The 20,809-nt window shown below is 41.9% G+C and overlaps 1 protein-coding gene across 4 annotated transcripts in view; it reads right to left on the minus strand.

Annotated features, from left to right (window-relative positions):
- The window catches only part of GIGYF2 (GRB10 interacting GYF protein 2), a 153,996-nt gene that overhangs the window by 48,451 nt on the left and 84,736 nt on the right, over positions 1-20,809 (minus strand). For 3 of the 4 annotated variants that reach the window (XM_074964056.1, XM_074964057.1, XM_074964059.1), the window contains exons 9-19: positions 11,734-11,951; positions 11,477-11,639; positions 11,189-11,389; positions 10,682-10,872; positions 9,535-9,694; positions 6,161-6,327; positions 5,638-5,729; positions 4,406-4,513; positions 3,648-3,748; positions 2,999-3,099; positions 2,169-2,330 (exon numbers count right to left, since the gene is read on the minus strand). In XM_074964056.1, coding sequence (XP_074820157.1) covers positions 2,169-2,330; positions 2,999-3,099; positions 3,648-3,748; positions 4,406-4,513; positions 5,638-5,729; positions 6,161-6,327; positions 9,535-9,694; positions 10,682-10,872; positions 11,189-11,389; positions 11,477-11,639; positions 11,734-11,951 — 1,664 coding nt within the window. The remainder of the gene's footprint in view (positions 1-2,168; positions 2,331-2,998; positions 3,100-3,647; positions 3,749-4,405; positions 4,514-5,637; positions 5,730-6,160; positions 6,328-9,534; positions 9,695-10,681; positions 10,873-11,188; positions 11,390-11,476; positions 11,640-11,733; positions 11,952-20,809) is intronic. The other variant, XM_074964058.1, reaches the window with a different exon arrangement.

Raw genomic sequence — 20,809 nt, forward strand, 5'->3', positions numbered from 1 at the left:
GGAGGCCTAGAGGCCGGAAGGGATTGAGGACTGCCCGACATGGGTCTAGTCTCTGCCCCTTGTTTACCTCGGAGCCGCTGCGAAGAAGGCACTTTCTTAGCCTTCTTATGCCCCGTAGACGGGGAGCAGTGCCGACTAGTTGAAGGCACCAAGAGGTCGCCGCGCACTGATGCCGTGGTGCTGACTCCGAATGGCGCACCAGAGCCGGGGTCAGCGCCGACTCTATGAGAATGGCCCAGAGCCTAATGTCTCTCTCTCTCTTAGTCTGAGGTTTAAACGACTTGCAAATCTTGCAACAATCACCGGTATGGGTCTCACCCAAACAGCGTAAACAGTCTGCGTGTGGATCACTCCTTGGCATAGATCACCTACAAGTGTCACATGCCTTAAAACCCAGGACGCGGGGCATGTCCCGGCCCAGGTACTCTAACTAAATGAACTAACTGTAACAGCTAACCAACTACAGGTACTAGCACTGAATGAACGAAAAGTTCTGGGGACGAGCTACAGCAAAGCTGGAGCAGAGCAGTTCCGATGCACCTTCACCGGTGGCAAGAAGAAACTGAGGGTGGGGGGATCACGCAACTCCTCTTATACTGCGCCATGGAGGCACCACTCCAGGGGTCACTGGGGTGCTCCCCCTACAGGTGCTGCTAGGGGAAAAACTTCTGGCACCGGTGCACGTGGCAAGTACGCACACCTATTGTGGAATACACATGAGCAATTACTGAAAGAAGAAATGAAAATTCATGAAATGAAAATTCATCTACTTTAGATTAAATTAAAATTCATCTAAAAAGATCATATATGACAAAGTAGAAATAAGGAAGGGTGGAAGATGGAAGATTAGCAGCCATTCAGGGGAAGAGTAAAGCTTGTTTGAGTAATCTTCACATTGTATTTCCATACCTTACAATGTCTTTTTGGAATGTAAAAACTATATTTGGGATTTCTAGGCTTTCCGAAGTTTTGTTTTTGTTTATATGAACTGCAAAAATAGAGACACTTTCCATCTCAGCTCCAGTTCAATGCAGATTTTTGCTTGGGTAATAGTACTAATTAAAATTAAAGCACTGTAAAACATGTTGACTAATCACTGCAGCCTCCAGGTGAAGCAGGAAAAACATCCTGATTTATAGAGGAGAAAACAAAATGCACAGAGAGGTTAAATGACTTACCCAACATCACACAGATCAGAACAACAAACAGAACCCATGTCTCCAAACCCCAGTACTATACCTAATCCAATAGAATCCAATGCTTCCCAGTGTTATTTTTCCAAAGGAAACTTTTCACCCTCACAAGTACAAGGGATTGACCAATAATCTTTATCACCAAGACCTGTGTACTCTGTGGCAGCATTGGGTAAACTCAAAATGTGACATTTTATTCATTTTCTTATTTAATTCATTAACAAAACTAGTAAGTACAGCTGGACTCCTATTTTGTGAAAATAAATTCACTAGCTCATGTAAAGTCATTTGTAAACTACTGGGATGTCAATATTCTGTGAAGAAAAGTGAATACGACAGCAGTGGTAAACTGTACACATTTCTAATCCCCAGCATGGGAATTCAACTATGACAAGGAGAGTATAGATGTAACATAAAATTATAATTAGGGGGTGTTTTTTTTATGTTTATTAAAAAAAATCAACCCCCTAAATGAAATTAGCATTTTTTGAGTTTTATGTCGATGTCCAAAAAACAGGGTTGAGTGGGGTTTCCTCCTGGTATATACCGTAATGAGGAAGGTATATTGTACACATTCCTCATTACAGTAGTATATACTGTACTGTAAACAATTAAAACCTAAATTCAGACACCCTAATTATGAGCCATTTTGGAGAATCACTACATAATCCTACACAGAATAAACCTACCTAACTCATGAACAAAAAAGCAGAACCCATTTTGAACTGGAATGGTCAGACACACAAAAACCCAGTTCTGAAATCTCTGGCAAGTTTCTCATGCTAAGACAGAGTACTGAAAAGGAAATATATTTCAGCAACATACCCACGGTAAAAATACTTCTTATAAAACTGTCTTCACACACACTTTTTACAGATAGATCAGACTGCACAAGATTTTGGAGGTGGGTTTTCCTACAGAACTGCAGTAATACTGACACAGATTTAGTTTTAAACTGTGTTGAAAAAAATTCACCTGCTTTCTTCGCGCCAGCTCCTCCTCTTCTCGTCGTTTCCTCTCTTCCTCCTGTTGCCTCCTAAGAAGCTCCTCTTGTTGTCTTCGAAGTTCCTCCTGTCTTTTTCTCTCTTCCTCTTCTCGTTTGGCCCTTATTTCCACTTCTCTCCTTTCCTGCTCTAGCTACAATTATATAAAACTACAATTAGATACAAGACTAGAGTAGGTAAAGCACTCCTACACCATTCTTTACAGTGATTCCTTCTGAGACTACAGTATCTTAAAAGATGAAGCACCAACACCATTCTTTGTTGATGATACCACCTGGGAATTACCTGGCTAGATCTGAGTTCCTATAACATTCTTTACAGTGATTTCTTGGGGGTCTACCACAACTTCTTGTTCTCCAAATTGGTTCTCCTATGCCACTCCTTAAAACTATTCCTGAATTAAGAGACTATGAAGAGTTGCTGTGAAGTTATCCCCAAATGGTACTTCCTACACCATTTTGTACCATGACTCATAAAAAGGTTCTAGAATATCTGTGAATGGCCCCAACAATTAGCACTCACTATTCCCTAAACTGATTTGTGCAAGAAGAGGTTGGGATTAAGAGTAGCGGTGAGGTCTGACAGTTACTGCTCCTACCCACTTTTGACTGCAAAGGGGGAAATTTAATTTGAATGTTTAGGTTTGACCCAATAATCAAAATAATCCCACTTTAAGACCCTAGACAGATGTCTGGGAAAGTTTTATTTACAAGTATAAAAATATAACTATTAGGTTTATAACATCAACAGGGTCCTTCTACAGTGTAACTCATTTTTTCCAGATGCATGATAGTCTCTAACCTTCGCGGCTTTGGCCTTCTCAAGCTGCTGAAGTTGTTCTAGAGCAGGTCCCTGAGCTGCAGTATCAATGGGGAGATCCCAGACACTGCTTCCTTCCCAGACTGGAAAGCAAAGAAAAGTAAGAGCATACAGACAACAGGATAATTAATATTCACAAGCAACAGTAAGCAGACTAGCAGAAGCCAACTACAGAGGGAAGTCTTGTGTATTCTGGTTACTACTACATTACAAATACTGAAAACATAATGGTGTGCTACACTCTTATAATTATGTTCAGTAAGAGGCCACACTTCCTTACTACCCCAGGGAGCAAGGCCTGATCACCCCAACACTTTTCTGGGAGGCACAGAAGCACCAAGTTGAGGGGTCTAGGCTGGGCTTTACCACCAAATCCTGGACAAAACCAAGTTTGCTACATTTTTACGTCTCTTTGCACAGCTTTATCTCTTTGCCCTCCTTAGCCATTCAAAATGGAATTTATCCTCGAGCATGAGGTGAGTTGAAGACCTGTTTTTTCATTTCTAATGGAAGCGGACATACCCAAACACTGATCTCTCTCACCTCCTGCAAGTGGCAAAAAGAGATGCAATAGTTTAAAAGTAAGGTTCTGGTTCTGGACCTAGGGACTTTCCTAGAAGTAGTCCCTTACCTGTGGGCTGTGAGGCTGTTGACTGAAGCTCCCAAATTGAGCTAGCATCTGGCACTGACACAGACCTAGTTACAGACGGCATCAGGTTCTGTTCAGATATTCTGTAATACAAACAAGAAGATTCAACATGCCACTTCCAAAGACAGGTCTAGTCTGAACACACAATGGAAATTTTTAGTTCTGTAACATGTCATTGCATTTTCCTTCATTCCCCTCCCTACAAGCCTTTATTTAAGAAAAAAACCTGATGCTGACAGTACTACGCAGAAAGTTCTCGCTTGTCTGAAGACTGTTCTGTCAAGTGCTGGGTTAGTCTCCCAGTATGATACTACAAGCAGTAGTTCACAGGCTACCTTTTTCAATGGCATCTGAAATTACAGAATTGACCTGCCTCTGCTAGTTGAATACCAGCACATTTTGTGTCCTTATAACAGTGTTTTACCAATGCTGATCAGGACTTTGGTGACAATTTTCCCCACAACAGTGCAAGCCAGGACTTCAACTGGAAGAGTCTTCTCATTTTCATAAGTTCTCTCCCAGACAGAAGCCATGGACAAAAAGGCATTCAATATCCACAGCTTTTTTTTTTTTTTTTTTTTTAAATAGTTCACACCCACACTGCCTGGAAAAAAGTTGAACGCACAACCCTAGATATGACCAAGTAATTCTGAAACAGACACATATAGGCAACAGGCAAACATCATACTAACAACCACAGCCTAGCATGGACAGTAATCAGTAAAGGTCTGAAAACTCACCTCATCTTCAGGGCCTGGAACTGTTGTAAGAGGAGAGCCAGTTGCTGCTGCTGCTGGGATGAGAGGGCTGCTTTTTGCTGCTGTGCCAACACCTGTGCATACTGTTGTCTTCAAAAGAGAAGCAGAGAGTCAATGGAATTTGTTCACTATCAAACTATGTAACATCCAGTTTGTGGAAGTCCCACATTATCCTCAGTCTCCACCCAGTCTAATCCCCACTAATCCAATAAACCAATCTATATGTACTCACACTGATCCCTGAAGAACACCACAAAATGGGATCTGAGAAGAGTTAGGGTATAAAAACCACAGTAAACTGGCTTATGTGGGCAGAACAAAATTTCCTCCCTCTCACTTCCAACCATGCAATCTGACTATTCCGTTCCAATTTGCAATTCTATACTTGGTACCATTCCTACCTCCTTCTGCACTTCGTTTTCCCAAAATTGATACAAAGATAATTCATATACTGACCCTACTTTTGTAATTGTCCAGCTAGCTGTAAAATATCTAGTCATGTCCTCATTCCTATTACAATGATAGACCTCTTGACTTTAGCAATCCTATATTAACAGCCATCATTCAAAGATCATGAAAATGGCATACATCTTTAGCACAATCAAAAAAGCTAACCGATCTTTAATTGCTTTCTTTATTATAGCCTCCTCCCATACAAGCTGTTAGAAATGGGCCAGACCCCAGGGACTCCAATTCTCACCTCACTGGGCAAAAATTGATATCACGCTACAGTCTTCAATAGTTCCCCGCATCTCCAAGAAACAATGCGTCAACAGAGGAAAAGAGAGGGTTCTGAATGGAGTTTTCTATGTTCCTCATAACACCGAAGATGTTCTGTCCTACCCGACTCCAAATCCCCAGAACACCATTTGCAAGGAGGGTCAGGATTCATTATGATCAGGCAAGGTGCTATCTATATAGCATTATTTTATATATACCACACACACACACCCCCCACCATTCAGACAGAGAGCACAAGTGTGCACAAGAGAGAGTGCGCACATATCACCAGAGTAATTATGTACTGCTTAAGGAATAAGACACTGTAAAGTGTGCCTGAGGTAGCTAGCTCTAGGTTGAAAGACCACTGCTGTTGGAGTTGCAGCATTCTCAGCCCTACTGCCCAGGGAAACAATGTCCAGAAGTTGAACCAGACTTATTAAAACTGCAGAGCAGAACACAGCCACTAGCAGATCTCAGACTGTTGATCTTACTGTATCAAAAACTGCTGGTACTGGAGGTGCTGCATTTGGTATAAGGCCGTAAGTTCTTGTTGTCTAGTTAGTCGCTCCTGGTCCATCTCACCCTGTGTTTGGGAATAAGCCACTATTAACTGTGTGAATATTTACAAGTTCTAATATTGCTCTCAACAGGTGATGGAAAGAAGGACAAATGATACACCCAACCGTATGTAAAGATAAGAATGCATTTTGATCAAAAAACTTCTGATCATGCAAAAAATCGTGCAGTATCACAGCTTTTATCAGACATCAGGACTAAGGACTAAGCCCTAATGCCTCGATATAACAAAACACATAAGTATATGCTTAAAATTAAATGAAAGCAGTGATCCCTCCCCTCTCCTCCAAGAGCTGCTGTTTTCCAGAGGGTTCCAAACTTGATGCTGAGAGCACATGAACTTCCAAGATCAAGGATTTATGACAGTACTCAAAGAATAACATTTCTCATTTAAAAAAAAAATCATTGTTTGACTTGTGATGATTGTCAAGTGCTTACCAGATGTGGAGGTGGTGCTGGACCTGGAGTGAAAGGAACCCTGCCCCACATTTTCATGATGTCTCCAAGTGGCTGGAAACTCTCATCGCATGCTCTCTTTACTAACAGGGACATAGTGAAATACCCAGCCTGAAACCACTCTGCCATCTCCTGGTTACTGAAGGGACCTGCAATATCACCAACCAATACATGAAGACACAAAAGTTAAGTCCAGTGTGTAGGGAACCAAGAGCATGGAACTCTTAAAATAGATACAATATCTAAAAGTCAGTGGCTCACACCTTCAAAGTTCACCTTGCTCTACTGTTCTGAATGACTTATGGGACTGCACATTTATTCCAGATCCTAGATCTGTTCCTTCAAATAACAGAGTTAATTCAGCACTTCTGACAATAAAGGTACTGTGTATGATTTATATGGTGCAATTTGTACAGCATTTTTCTGTATGATTTACACACTTTGGGATATTATTTTAGTAGCAGCAAGGTGGAGGAAAGAGAAAATTGCTTACCTTGTAATTCTGCTTCTCTGAAGATATTTTGTAAGATTCTTGCTCCTGGGTTTTAGCTTCCTAGCAGAAGATTGTCAGAATTCCCTCAGATCTGAAGACTATTTTATTTTTGAAACTAATGATATAAAGAGGCAGGACCACACGCACTGGAAGCTGCACTTTCCCCCCCTACTCAGTATAAATGCGATACACTGAATATTTCAGTCACTTCTTTCAAACACAATGGAGACAAACCCTCACAAAGCCATTGAAGATAGCCAACATCAGATCAAAAATATGCAGAGAAATACACCTGAAAAATGGTAACCTCCAACGCGAAGAAAGAACAGAGGGTTAGTAAGAATCCTGCAAGAGGATTTCTTCAGAGAAGCAGAATTACCGACTAAATAATTTTCCCCTCTGTGTAGGATTCTCTCTCCTGTAGAGTAAGAACCATGAGGGATATCTCAAAAGAAAAACACCTGAAAAGCTGGACAGTGTTCTTTTTTAGAGGCCAAATCCAAACAACAATGAATTATACTCAACGGTCCAGCTCTTCACCAGATTCCAATATCCAGTATGGCACAGCCTCCCACAGGAGCTTTTTCCAACTTCAGTCAAGGACGAACTCCCAATCATTCAGAGGGCAACAAGTACTCGTGGCAGTGAGTAGCAAGCAACGTTCAAGCAGGGGCCTGAGTTGCACTCTCCTCCACTATCATGGACTATCAACACCTTTAGAAACAGGGGAACTCTTCCCATTTTGAGCTCAGACCCAGGAATGAGACCCCTGCGCAGTTGGCATTTTTAGAGAATATATTCACTCTTTGCTTAGAGTGCAAGCTCTTTGGGTTAGGGACTGGTATTTCGTTGTATGTACAGTGTCAAGCACAAATTAAGACAGATTGTTGCCTCTAGGCTCTACTATATTAGCAAATGTAAAGGAAAAAATATTAATAAGCTCATCTGGGAAATTCCTTTCCTATACCCTTTATGTCCAGAAACGTCACAGAGGTGTTTCCTATCACCCCTAGAAGCTTGAAGGCAAGCAATACCTCTGAGGCTAGGCCAGGCACAGACCACTCTTGGAAAATCTACCCAAAGTAGATAGTTCGCAAAATTGCACACAATAAATTAGGTTAGCTACTTACTTAGGCATTTGACCAAACTTCAGAGAATAAACTAATTATTCTATAGCTTTTCCAGTGTAATCTTGACAGGGTGGAATTGCTAGATATATAAAGATTCTCAGGTAAGAATGTGCTTCTCCCTCTCTAGACCTTTGCATACTAATAGCCTGTACAATAGGATGTTCATAACAGTGACTGGGATCCCTGGAAGGGAGAATTAACTAAACAACTCTGTACATATTGCAAGCCTCTGAGACATGATCAGTTATTGATATGCCTTTGGTATAACTATTGACAAAGGCTGCAGTGGCACAGAATGAGACAAAGTAAGAAAGGGAGTAGAAATCTTTAACGGCCTTGTTGATACGGGCCCACTGGAGAGTTTGCCCACACAATACTAGCATGTCCTGGAGCTGCATTAAGAAGCTTACTATTGACCAGAATGTAGCTGACTTTTGAATCAAGTCAGCAATTTTCAGTTGCATGTCATTGGAAATTAAGACATGATCTTTGGCTGTGTCCAGAATTACTTTCAGGTGTTGCGCCTTCAGTATTAGAAACAGGTGGCTGTTCTCCACATTGACCAGAAACTAGGGATGCAAAATGTTACCCGGTTAACCGGTAAGCATCAGTCTTATTGGTAATGTATTTGGTTAATGTTTAAACTCTGCTGTCTGCCCGCGCCCAGAGTCCTGGCAGCTGGGACAACCATGTAAAACATGGGTGTGCTGCAGCACCCCCCACCCTACCCCACCCCATACCACTAGTTCCCCACCTATGTTGTGAACTCCTTAGTGGTTAAATGTTTAACCGGTAAAATTTTAATAGTTTAAACTTTTATTTTTTTTTTAAAATGCTATTTACATCCCTACCGAAACCCATGCTATTGCAGGAAGATTAAGGTGGTTAGGTGCCCTGTATGAACTGTTTTCCTCAAGAGGTCTCCAATACATAGGTGTCCTACAATAGTCAAATGCCTGTTTCCAGCTCCCATGGGAGTGCCCCCAGCCTCAGTCTTATTTTGGTAAAGACTCTGGGACTTGAAGCATCGCATGAGATAGCAGAAATGCAGGTAAATGGGATGATTCTCCCAATTGGGTTACGTGCTGGTGTGTTAAATTTACAATCTACCGATATCAGTAAGTTCCTTACAGAGACAGCTTCTACTATGAACTTAATTTTTCACCTCAAATATGTTGATCAATTTAGATCAAGTGCAGCTCTCACATCCCCATTTATGTTTTGAAAAATGAAGTACTTAAACAATATTTCTAGCTTAATGGCATTGTTTCTATATCTTCAATATATAGATGGGAGATATCTTAACTCACTTTCAGGAGCTTGGCTGGGGACACGGATGTCAGGAAACCTCTCTTTTGTGTGTCACAGCAAATCTATTGAGTATTTTCCAATATTGACAGCAAGGTTCTATAGATTTTCGGTCGCATGGTATCAGGAGGTCTGATTAGCTACTGACATGTAAGACGACAATTTAAGATTTGTTCTAACTTAAACTTATAGAAGAGTCTAATGAGCCAAAAGGCAGTCTACAGGACATGGGATGTATTGGGTAAAGGGATACCTCTTCTAAATCTCTCTCACTAGAACTGTGAAATCCCTGCACCAATGGCTCTTCTCCCTACACAGTAGCACAGCGCTCTTTTGGTACATTTTTGGGGTTGAATAAATTTGCTGTGAACTTCTCTTAACAGTTCTGTGAAGCAAAAGAGGAAGTGGAAAGGGCACAGACCTACCCTGAATTTCTCCTTGAGGATCCTTGTAGTACCACTTCTGCATGGCTTCATGGAGTAATGGCATGGAGGAACCCTTTGCTCTGTGCTCTTGAAGTTTTGCTGCTAGTCTCTCATCATCCAATGCACTGTCCTGCAGATATGCCACCATTTTCTCTGCCTGCTGCAGTAGAGAGCAAGATACGTATTAGAAAATACTGTATTACAATTAGCGCGCACACATGATGGCATAAGATGTAACTAACGAAACAGCCTGGTGTTGATCACAAACGTCAGGACTAGAAAGCTCAAAAACCATATTTGGTGGGCTACAAGGGGCTTAACAGACTGGAGAACTGCATCTTTAATAATGTACTCCACACCTCTACAACAACTCTGTGCAAGTCTCTCCAATGGCTTTAGAAACACTGAAGTCTCACAATAACCCTGTGAGTTAGATATTGTGCCCAATTTTACATATGGATAAGCTGATGCAAAGAGAAATTAAAGGGATTTGCCCAACGGGTCTCATACAACCAACAACAGAGTCAGGAACAGAACACAGAAATAGATATACTACCATGGGAGAAGCCTCACCTACTACTAATCACTATGATCCCTTTTATTCAGCTGTTATAGAATGCACTTTACACGTGACAAGGAAAACGTGCATATCTGAAACTTTCTTATATGATTTCTAAAATGCTCCATCACATGATCTGGGCATACAGAAACTCTACTTGTTACTTGAAGGCTATGATACTTTGGTTAATTCATGATATATTACTGAATAGAATCTCTAGTAAGAGATTATACTGGTGAGAGAGGGTTACTGATTGCCAGATTTATGACTTGACTTATGACATTTACTAAAGGAATAAATTGTTACCTGAACTCCACTGGAAGCAGACAATGCCAGAGGGAACCTCAAATATTAAGAAATTGAACTACATGCTTTGATTTTTTTTCTCAACATAATGACTATAGCACAGAAGTAGCCTGAGTATGAAATGACTTGAAAAACTATTGCCCACAAAGGACTTTACAAGTTATATTGCTCTATTTTTTTTTTTAATAGTTCCATCAGAAATGGTTCATTCGTTCAGTGTTCTTCTGTTTTCTGATATTCTGTAAACAGAGGAGGAATTTAAAAAAATTAGAGAAATTCTACCTGCTCTAAGTGTTTGAGGCCCTCTTCATCATCTGGATCAGCAGAAATGTTGCCCATGCCTGGAGCAGCTGAGACTGATGTCTGAACTGGCTTTAGAGCAGGATTTGTATTGGAAAGAGGAGGAGAAAGATGAACAGGAGAAACTGTAGCTGGAGAGATCTGTGGCAAAGGTTGAACAGCAGAAGTCAGATCTAGAGAAAGAATTAAAAGTGGGCCATGAAATTCCTCTGACACATACAACATACCTACAGATCATAGGAAAATGGTTCTTACAAAGTTAAACATTTGAGAAATATAACACACAGTAACCTGTAAGCACTAGAATAAAGATCTCCCAGCCAATTTAATAAAAATTGGAAGCACTTTCCACAAACCTTATGAGAGCAGCTGATTAACTCTGCAAGTCTTCTGCCCCAAATACCCAGCTTTGTCATCTCTCTGAAGATATAATCTAACCAGTACTCCCTCCCAGGGATACCAAACATCATATGCATCTCAGTCTATTACCTTCTCCTCTACTGGGCACTTTGGATGGTGGAGTGTTTGCCGTTTGATTCTCTTTATCTTCCATTTTTTCTGTTCGTTCTGGGATACACTCTTCCTTCCTCTCAAATACACTGGCCTGTAGTGGTTCTTGTGGCTGGAGTTTTGGTGGAGTACCTGACCGGGTAGATGGTGAAGATGCTCTGACTGATTCTTCTGCTGCCTCTGTAACATTTGAAGGTTTAGGTTTAATTTAGGAGGTTGAAATCTAAGAATGCAGTGTATTATGGATACCCAAGAAATCATTCTTACCTGCTGTTATTGCATCTTTTTTATCCCCCTCCCTCTTGGTTGTCTTTTCAAGCTCTTTGGCTTCTTCACCATGACCCCCTTCAGAGTCAGAATGTTCCTCAACTTCTTCCACAGGTCGGAAATCCATTTCCTGTTCCTCAGGGATTGGTTCCTTCTGAACCTTCTATAGATACAATAAACACAAATAACTTTACAGACTACTTGCCACAACAGGAAATCTATTCACATCATATACAGAATACAAGGAAGGTTCTCACCTTTAATGAGAGAAAAGCCCCAGATGAGTCAAATGTTCCCATTTCTTCTTCTGCGTCTTCCAAGCACCATTCAGGAAGACTGTCCCTGTCATCTTCCATACTGCTACTACCACACCGCACTCGTCGGTAACCCCGCTCGTCATCCCGGTCTCGGAAATCAAATTCAAACCTTCGCCGTCGCTCCATAGGTTCGCGCCAGCCTGCAGAACGAGGACCGTCTAAAGGAGGGGGAAAGTAACTTTACAAGACAGTCTCACAGGACAAAAACTTATTTGGAAGGGTGATGGGGTAGGGAAAAAAAGAGGACAAATAGTGACGAAAATTCAGAATGCCACTATAGGGTACAATCCAGCTGGTCATTTTAAAGAAAAATAGCTGGAGTTCTTAAACTATTTCCTTCTATAAAGCCCCACATCTGAAGTCACTGTTAAAAAAACAGCCTAAAAAGGAGTTGCATGTCATGAAACGTAGCCAAAGCTCCAAAATAAGACCTACAAAATTAGGCATGATTTGATTCAGTAGGATAACCACACTAGCCATCAGTGACTGATAAATATATATATTAAACACAAAACAAAAAAAACTTTCAGCAACACAGTAACAGTTACTTCTTGGAATGAAGAATGCTTCCTTTGCTTTCTATGCTTCCCCCTACCATTGAGGTATCAATTTTAAAAACTGCCCAATTAAGTGCTAATACTATTAAGCAACATTTATTTTTCTTTATTTTCCATTTACAAATCCAGGAAATTTAATGTAAAAAATAGTCAGTGAAAATTAAGGTGGAGCTGTTAAAATTACATTTTAACAAGGAAATACAAAAGGATAAGGCTCCAATATTGGCTCAGCCATATTGTATATATATTTTTTTTCCTATTTTTTTGTTAGATATATAGCTTAATATGCTCTGTTTATGTCTTTAAAACATATATTAGATGGATTGTGCAATATAGCCAATTAATATTCTGACACAACCGTTACAGTATTCGGATGCAAAAGTCTGTTCTATTTTATTTCTGTATTCTGATTTAAAGTAAAATAGTTTTTAAAGAACTTAGAGCCTGTTCCCCCAGAAGCTTTCATTCTGGATTAAAATCTCTAGAAATGCTTAAGCAAAGATGTAGATGCAATAAGTATGGATTAATGGGGTAAATATATTTCAGAGAACTCCAGTAACAGATATTTTTCTCTTTGATAAATACATCTCTTCGGCAGATCCTTTCTGATGGAGAGTAGCAAGTCTTAACACTCTTGATGAGGCCTAAAACATACAGGTAACTGGAAAGGAACCGTAAAAATATTTTTCTAAATGGTAAACTAAGAAAAGGTAGAGATTATAAGAGGCGGCATGCTTTGTGTTGAATTCTTATATTATTTGTGAACATTTTTACAGAATTTAAAGCAAAACATTCCAACATCCTGATAAGACTAAGGAAATTTTTAAAACTTGAAAGTCCCTCTAAAATGATGAGGAATGAAAACCTGAGTGAAACAACTAAATGACAAATGTACACTGAACTAAAACTATGTCTTAACCATAAGAAGGAAATTCCATTCAGTGAAGAACCAACAATGCTAGATATGACAGCAAAATAGAAGCACAAGGAAAAAAGAGGTTTCAGAGTAGCAGCCGTGTTAGTCTGTATTCGCAAAAAGAAAAGGAGTACTTATGGCACCTTAGAGACTAACAAATTTATTTGAGCATAAGCTTTCGTGAGCTACAGCTCACTTCATCGGACGCATGCAGTAGAAAATACTTCTCAAAACTGTTCTTCACGATGTGTTATATATGCCGATTACTCTGTAGGTGTGTGTGTGCAAATCTTGTGTATCAGTGCAGGAGAGTTTTCTCTCTAGCAGTACCTGTAGACTCCAACCCAAGCATCTACACTGCAATTTTTAGCCCTGCAGCCCAAGCCCGAGTCAACTGACCCAGGCTTTGAGATTTGGCACTGCGGGGTTTTTATTGCAGTATAGACGTACCCTGTGTGGCCAGCATGTAGAGGCTTACAGACTTTTAAGACTACTCTAGAATTCTATTGCGTATAAAGCCTCATCCATCTTGGATGAGGATAAAGCACAGCCCTTGAAAAGGAGTCCGTCAATCCTGAGCTGTACTTCTGCAGGAATCCAAAACAACTGCAACCACAAGTAACGGCACATAGTTACTGCTGTCACGGTGTTAGAACCATAGAATATTAGGATTGGGAGAGACCTCAGGAGGTCATCTAGTCCAATCCCCTGCTCAAAGCAGGATCAACACCAACTAAATCATCCCAGCCAAGACTTTGTCAAGCCAGGCTTTAAAAACCTCTAAGGATAGAGGTTCCACCACCTCCCTAAGTAACCCATTCTAGTGCTTCATCACCCTCCTAGTGAAATAGTGTTTCCTAATATCCAACCTAGACCTCCCCCACTGCAACCTGAGACAGTTGCTTCTTTTTCTGTCATCTGCCACCACAGAGAACAGCCTAGCTCCATCCTCTTTGGAACCCCCCTTCAGGTAATTGAAGGCTGCTATCAAATCCCCCCTCATTCTTCTCTTCTGCAGACTAAATAACCCGTTCCCTCAGCCTCTCCTCATACGTCACGTGCCCCAGCCCCCAATCATTTTCATTGCCCTCCGCTGGACTCTCCCCAATTTGTCCACATCCCTTCTGTATTGAGGGGACCAAAACTGGACGCAATACTCCCAGTGTGGCCTCATCAGTGCCGAATAGAGGGGAATGATCACTTCCCTCGATCTGCTGGCAACGCTCCTACTAATATAACCCAATATGCCGTTGGTCGTCTTGGCAACGAGGGCACACTGCTGACTCATATCCAGCTTCTCATCCACTGTAATCCCCAGGTCCTTTTCTGCAGAACTGCTGCTTAGCCAGTCAGTCCCCAGCCTGTAGCGGTGCATGGGATTCTTCCTTCCTAAGTGCAGGACTCTGCACTTGTCCTTCTTGGAACCTTATCAGATTTCTTTTGGCCCATTCCTCCAATATGTCTAGGTCACTCTGGACCCTATCCCTACCCTCCAGCATATCTATCTCACCCCCCAGCTTAGTGTCATCTGCGAACTTGCTGAGGGTGCAATTAATCCCATCATCCAGATCATTGATGAAGATATTGAACAAAACCGGCCCCAGGACCGTAGCTCTGGCTGTTGAATCTACTGCACTGCAGGAAGCCTGCAGAGCTGACTGAAAGGCCTGATGACCTTCTGCAACAAGAGACTGGAACTGGTTCCCTAGAGGTTTCTGGCAATTTATTCGCAAACTGACATTGCCTCCCCATTAGAATTGTCATACTGTGCCAATACAGCCTGGTGATTGACAATGTCCAGCTGTAATCTCACCATTGAATACATCTCCCCCCAACAAAGTCTAGTTTCTGGGCACCCCCTTCTTTGGGGGTAGAACTTTGGCCCAGCCTTGACAGTCTCTCTTATTTACTGCTGTTACTACTAGTGAACCTACCACAGGTTATGAATCAACCTGCTCAAACCCTTGGGATGGAACTTGATATTTGCATTCAGTAAGTTTAGCCATTGGTGGAATTGATAAAAGGGTTTGCCCAGGGTCTTGATGGGCTACAAAATGACCTCACTGACAGAAGGAGCTACCTTTCCTGCCTTAGCTGGGTGCAGAATGTCAATGAGCTTGTGAGAATTCTACCAAGAGAAGCCGTCATTCTTCTGAGGCGCTCTTCGTAGACTTCGAAGCCATCAAGTACAGAGGAAGACACCGCCAGTACCTAAACCTCATCTGGTGTTGGGGATGACGTATTCAAAGGAGACAAGGAAGAAATCTTCTGAAGTTGGTCTTCCACTGCCAAAGTCGCTCGTTGCTCTGAAGCTGGTCGAGCTAGTTCTGCTAATCCGTGTAAGCAGGTTGATCAGTAGCAACAAAAGACCTCTTGCAACTGTACAGAGAAGCCTCTCTTCTAGGTGATCTGCTTCTAAAAGGGAGCAGAGATGTTCAACTTGATGCCAGGGGCATCCCCCAAGGCATCAAATATGGACAATGAGGAAACGAATATGGTGCTGCAACCCAGCTGTCTCTCCATCATGCTTTCCAATCTCTGGCTCTACTCTTCTCATAGAGCTGTCTGAGAATGCAAGAATGGGATCTGGAGGAAGCCCATGACTGTCTGAAGTATGACACTTAGAGCTCTCTTCGGATTCTGTTCAACAATAAGAATAGTTGGAAAGCCATGGCAGTGCATTACTGGGAGGAGTCCTTAGAGACTGGGACTGGAAATCTTGATAGTCAGCCTCTGTGTCTATCTCTAGACAGAGTATGGTCCCAGCTTCAGTATCTCCAGGAGAGGGAGAGAGAACTGCGCACTGATCCAATTGTGGCAAGGGTGACATGAAGGTCTTTGATGATAAAGAACTTTATTTCAAATATTCTGGGGGCCACATTTCAGGAAAGATGTGGACAAATTGGAGAAAGTCCAGAGAAAAGCAACAAAAATTTTAAAGGTCTAGAAAACATGACCTATGAGGGAAGATTGAAAAAATTGGGTTCGTTTAGTCTGGAAAAGAGAAGGTAGAGGGCACATGATAACAGTTTTTGAGTACATAAAAGGTTGTTACAAGGAGGAGGGAGAAAAATTGTTGTTCTTAACCTCTGAGGATAGGATAAGAAGCAATGGGCATAGGACAATGAGGATAGGACAATGCAGCAAGGGAGGTTTAGGTTGGACATCAGGAAAAAGTTCCTAACTGTCAGGGTGGTTAAGCACTGGAATAAATTGCCTCGGGAGGTTATGCAATCTCCATCACTGGAGATTTTTAAGAGCGTGTTAGACAAACACCTGTCAGGGACAGCCTAGATAATACTGAGTCCTGCCGTGAGTGCAGGAGACTGGACTAGATGACCTCTCGAGGTCCCTTCCAGTCCTATGATTCTGGATTCATGGGACTTAAAAACTTCAGAATCAATGAAGCAGATTCCAGCAAGGATCTTAAAAGATAAGTCTGTGGGTATAAAAAAGACTGCTTTAACAGCAGTAACTTTGGCCTGTCTTCTTGATCCCAATATGCCTGCCTGAAGTCTCAAAAGCTGAGCAGACCTTAGGCAACTGCCTCTCACTGGGTTAACCACCAATAAAAAAGTATTTCAAATAGTACAAAAAATAAACTCATAAGATTAAGAAACAAGATTTGGATTTTGAATACCCACTATTTATTAACAAAAGGAACAAAAAGAAATTGGGACAGCTGCAGGCTGCTTATCCTGTGCAAGAGCAAGCCATACATAAATTCATGTGCAGTGTGGCCTGACACTTTTCTAAAGCCATAAAAGGGTGGTCAGGTACATACATGCTAGTATGTGGGTATACGCAGACACCATTCTGAAAGGAAAAGGCTGAGCTAAATAAATGGAGGCAGGCAAGTTGTTGGAAGGGCTTCATTGATTATTTTTAGTAGCACATATGGTTGGTAATGTCTAAAGACTCTGAAATGGGCAAGTGGAACCAGGTTACACCATTGTTGATTTAAACAGATTGCTCAGTGCAAAAACAGGAAGGTATTAAAACTGTTTTCAGGGGCCCGTGACCTATTACTGATTAAGAGAAAAACTCAAACAAAACCGTAGCCATCTGAGCTGAAACGCCAGTGTGGTATACCTGTTAATTCATCCACTTCCATGTCAGGAGTCTGGCAATTTCATCTCAAATGCTAGAGGATCTTTCAAAGTATGAAGCATTCTAAGAATCATAGATTTTATACCTATCTAGTATTTATAACTAGATTAACCTATAATTATTTGGCCAGCAATCTACAATACAGATCAAAATTCAAACGGGCAATAAGATTTCTTGTAAGTGAACGACAGGGAACTTCCAGAAGGTTTCTATGGAGTTTGTGTACTATGGAACTAACTGACATACACAAACTTCTGAACTTCTAACTTCATAAGGTCCGTATCTTCTTCTTTATAAGAGTAACCAATTGATACGAGATTAAAGTACACCTATATTGCAAGCCTATCCTGGGTAACACCTCACATCCGATTGTCCTGAGGTGCTGTTTTAGCAGTTTTAATTACAACTGAACTGTGCAACAAACCAACAGTATGTCTGAGGAAAGGACAGGATGAATCATTCTCCATGACAAACAAACTCTTTCTCCTCCACCCACGTAACAGAAAACATCTGATAATACGTTAGTCTAACCTCAGGCTTATTACTAACTACTAAAAAACAAACAGATAGTTTGAGGGGAAGAGGTAATGGAGGGGAGAGAAGAGTGTGCAGTAATTGCAAGAATGGCTCCTTACCCTACAGTAACCATCATTTTTTGAGATGTTGTAAACAATGTGGATGCCACTCGAGTGCGTGCGTGTTTCATGTGCACAAGACTGGATTTTTTTTAAAAATAGCAGCATACACTGGGGTGTCACAGTTCCTGTGCCTCCTCAAGCTCTTGTGTGAGGGCATTAAAGGGCGAAGCAGTCACAATCCTCCCAGTTGAAAGCCCATGGTAGCTAAAGACACCCAACAGCAGAGATGGAGGGTGGGCTGTGGGATCCAGTGCTGACAATTGGATACATCTGGTATGTGTAATTTTTCTCCCAGTGCCAAATATAGTTTTGGGAAGTCAATACATAAGTTGGATTTATTTAGGAGAAATTCTGAAACTACTTAACGGACATATCTCGGAGGAGGTCTCAGCACTACCTTGTCCCTGTGGAATGTTGTACAGGGAGGGTCACCCACGAGCACGTGATGCTTACTCACTGTTTTGACCAAATTGATAGCCACTAGGAAGACTGTTTGCAGAGTGTGGTGCGCGCAGGGAGCAAAAATACACTGAGGTCCCAGACAGGAGTGGGTTCTTTGGATATGTATGCAGTAGTTCTTTCAGCAACTTCACTACAATGAGGTGAGAGAAGACCCCCCACATGACTTAACAGGCAGGTGACAAGCTGAAATTGCTGTGAGGTGGACTTCGATAGAACTGAGCGAGAGACCTGCCTGCTTGAGATGTGTTAGGTACTCAATGATCTTAAGTATAAAGGCCTGGGCTGGGTGTAGATCATTTTGGACTGTCCATATCGAGAACCTCTTTGACTTGAAAGAATTTGTCCTTCTGATAGATGTTTTCTTGTTTTGAAATAGGACTTTTTGAAACTACAGGGAGCAGTCTGCCCTTGGTACTTAGACAGTGAACAGCCACAAAGTCAGGTGCAGTGATTTCAAGTCTCGATGGAGTATATGGCTGTGATTCTGTGGCCTGGGAGCTGGATGAACAACTACAGTAGCTTTGTGAGCCAGATCTGCCTTTCTACAGAACCACCAGAATGACTGCGGCTTTGTCTCTTGATTTTGGAAGTCACCCTGGGAATCAAGGGAATCAGTGGGAAGGCCTACAGCAAGCCCCTGTTCCACTGCAGAAGGAAGGTATTGAGTAGTGATTCTGGATTCAGGCCTCCCCTAAAGCAAAAGTTCTGGCATTTTGGGTTGTCTGCAGTGACAAAAAAAAAAAGTCTATTGGCAATAGGGCCAGTATGGTACGGTGGCATGCTGAATGGGTCATGTCCTGGTCAACCAGTTGCCATTCATGCCTGTGTAAGGTCAGTGCCCTGTGGTGAGGTTTTCCTGGGCCAGATCTGAAGTAACTTGTGAATGGTAGCAGGGAGGCCTCTCTGTTCAAAGCCAGAGAAAACGCACAGACTGGAGATGCTAACAAGGAACGGCATTCCTCAAATGGCAGTACTGAGGGATGAGGTCTCCGCTCTGGTTTCAGTGCCCAGTGCTATTTTCTTGCTGATGTTGTCCCTGAAGGGGATCCCTCAGATTTCACGTGGGGGTATCTTGGTTCTGAATTTTGTGTCAGTGCCAATGCTTTTGCAAACACCGATGTCGGCAATGTCTGTCCTTTTGGCACTGCTCTTTGGTGTAGGACTTGTTCTTATCCTTAGAGAAGTAGTGTTTCTTCTTGCCTCTCTATTTTTGAAGTCACGTCTGGTCTCAGCTTAGCCTTCTCTTTCAGTTTCACCCATAAATTCGGGTGCTGGCATCAGCTTTGGCGCCAAGTTATTGCCGGAGTCAGTTGCATCGATGGGACTGGTGTCATAAGGAGGTTCTCTTTCCTACATTCAGTGTAATGTCTGCTTCAATGGGCACTGAGGATGATCCCTCCTGCGTACCTTAGAGTTGGAAGTCTCCTTCGCATCCGAGGTAACACACATTGATTACTCCAGCAAGTGACGTTTGAGACATACTTCCCTTGACTTATAAGTCCTCAACATGAATGATTTACACATCACATACTTATGTATGCAACTCTTCCCGCAAACAGGAAAGGCACTGATTATGCCCATCAATGAACGGATCAGTCCCTCACAGGTTAGAGAGAGCTTAAATCCTGAAGGCTTGGAGTCTGCTGCGGTGGTTGGAGCAAAGCGCCTTGCTCTGCTGTACAGTGGAATATACAGAAAGCCTCGCTGTCTTTTTCCTTCTCCCCACCCTGCTCTTTATTTTCCTAGGACATTAAAATCAATAGAAAAACAAGGAAGTGAAGAAGGAATCATCACAAAACACAACTGATGTGGAATTAAGTTTGAACCTCAAGGAAGCTTAGCAGGTCTAACACATGCCCAGTTCCATCTCGTTGCCTCAGGCAGGAGGGAACTGAGGGAGGGTCAAGGCTGATCCAACCTTTATGACCTCACATGGGAGCAAAAGGAGGCATAGGCTGTATGCTCAACCCCAGACAATGCTATTCAAAAGATTCTGATCTCGCGTGTATGAGGTGCACATAGACCTACAGTAGGATCCACAACGACACATACTCAAAGAATAAATCTGGTTTCCTTCTTAAATGAAGCTCAGTGGCTGGAGGACACAAGCACGCGTGTGTAATTTTTTTTTAAATACACACTTTGGAGCTTGTCATCATGTGGCTGTATGTTTAGAAGTTCATAGCACAAACTTAAATTTTGTTTAGTGAACAAAATGGCATGAACCTCTCTTCCTACTTTTTCCATAAGCCTTTTGCCCTCCAGTCCCTGTTCACTCACTGTCCTTTTCCTTCAACTACTTTGCTCCACTCCCTTCTCAGATCTCCTCTCAC

This window comes from Natator depressus, chromosome 9 (assembly GCF_965152275.1).
Source record: "Natator depressus isolate rNatDep1 chromosome 9, rNatDep2.hap1, whole genome shotgun sequence".
NCBI lineage: Eukaryota > Metazoa > Chordata > Testudines > Cheloniidae > Natator > Natator depressus.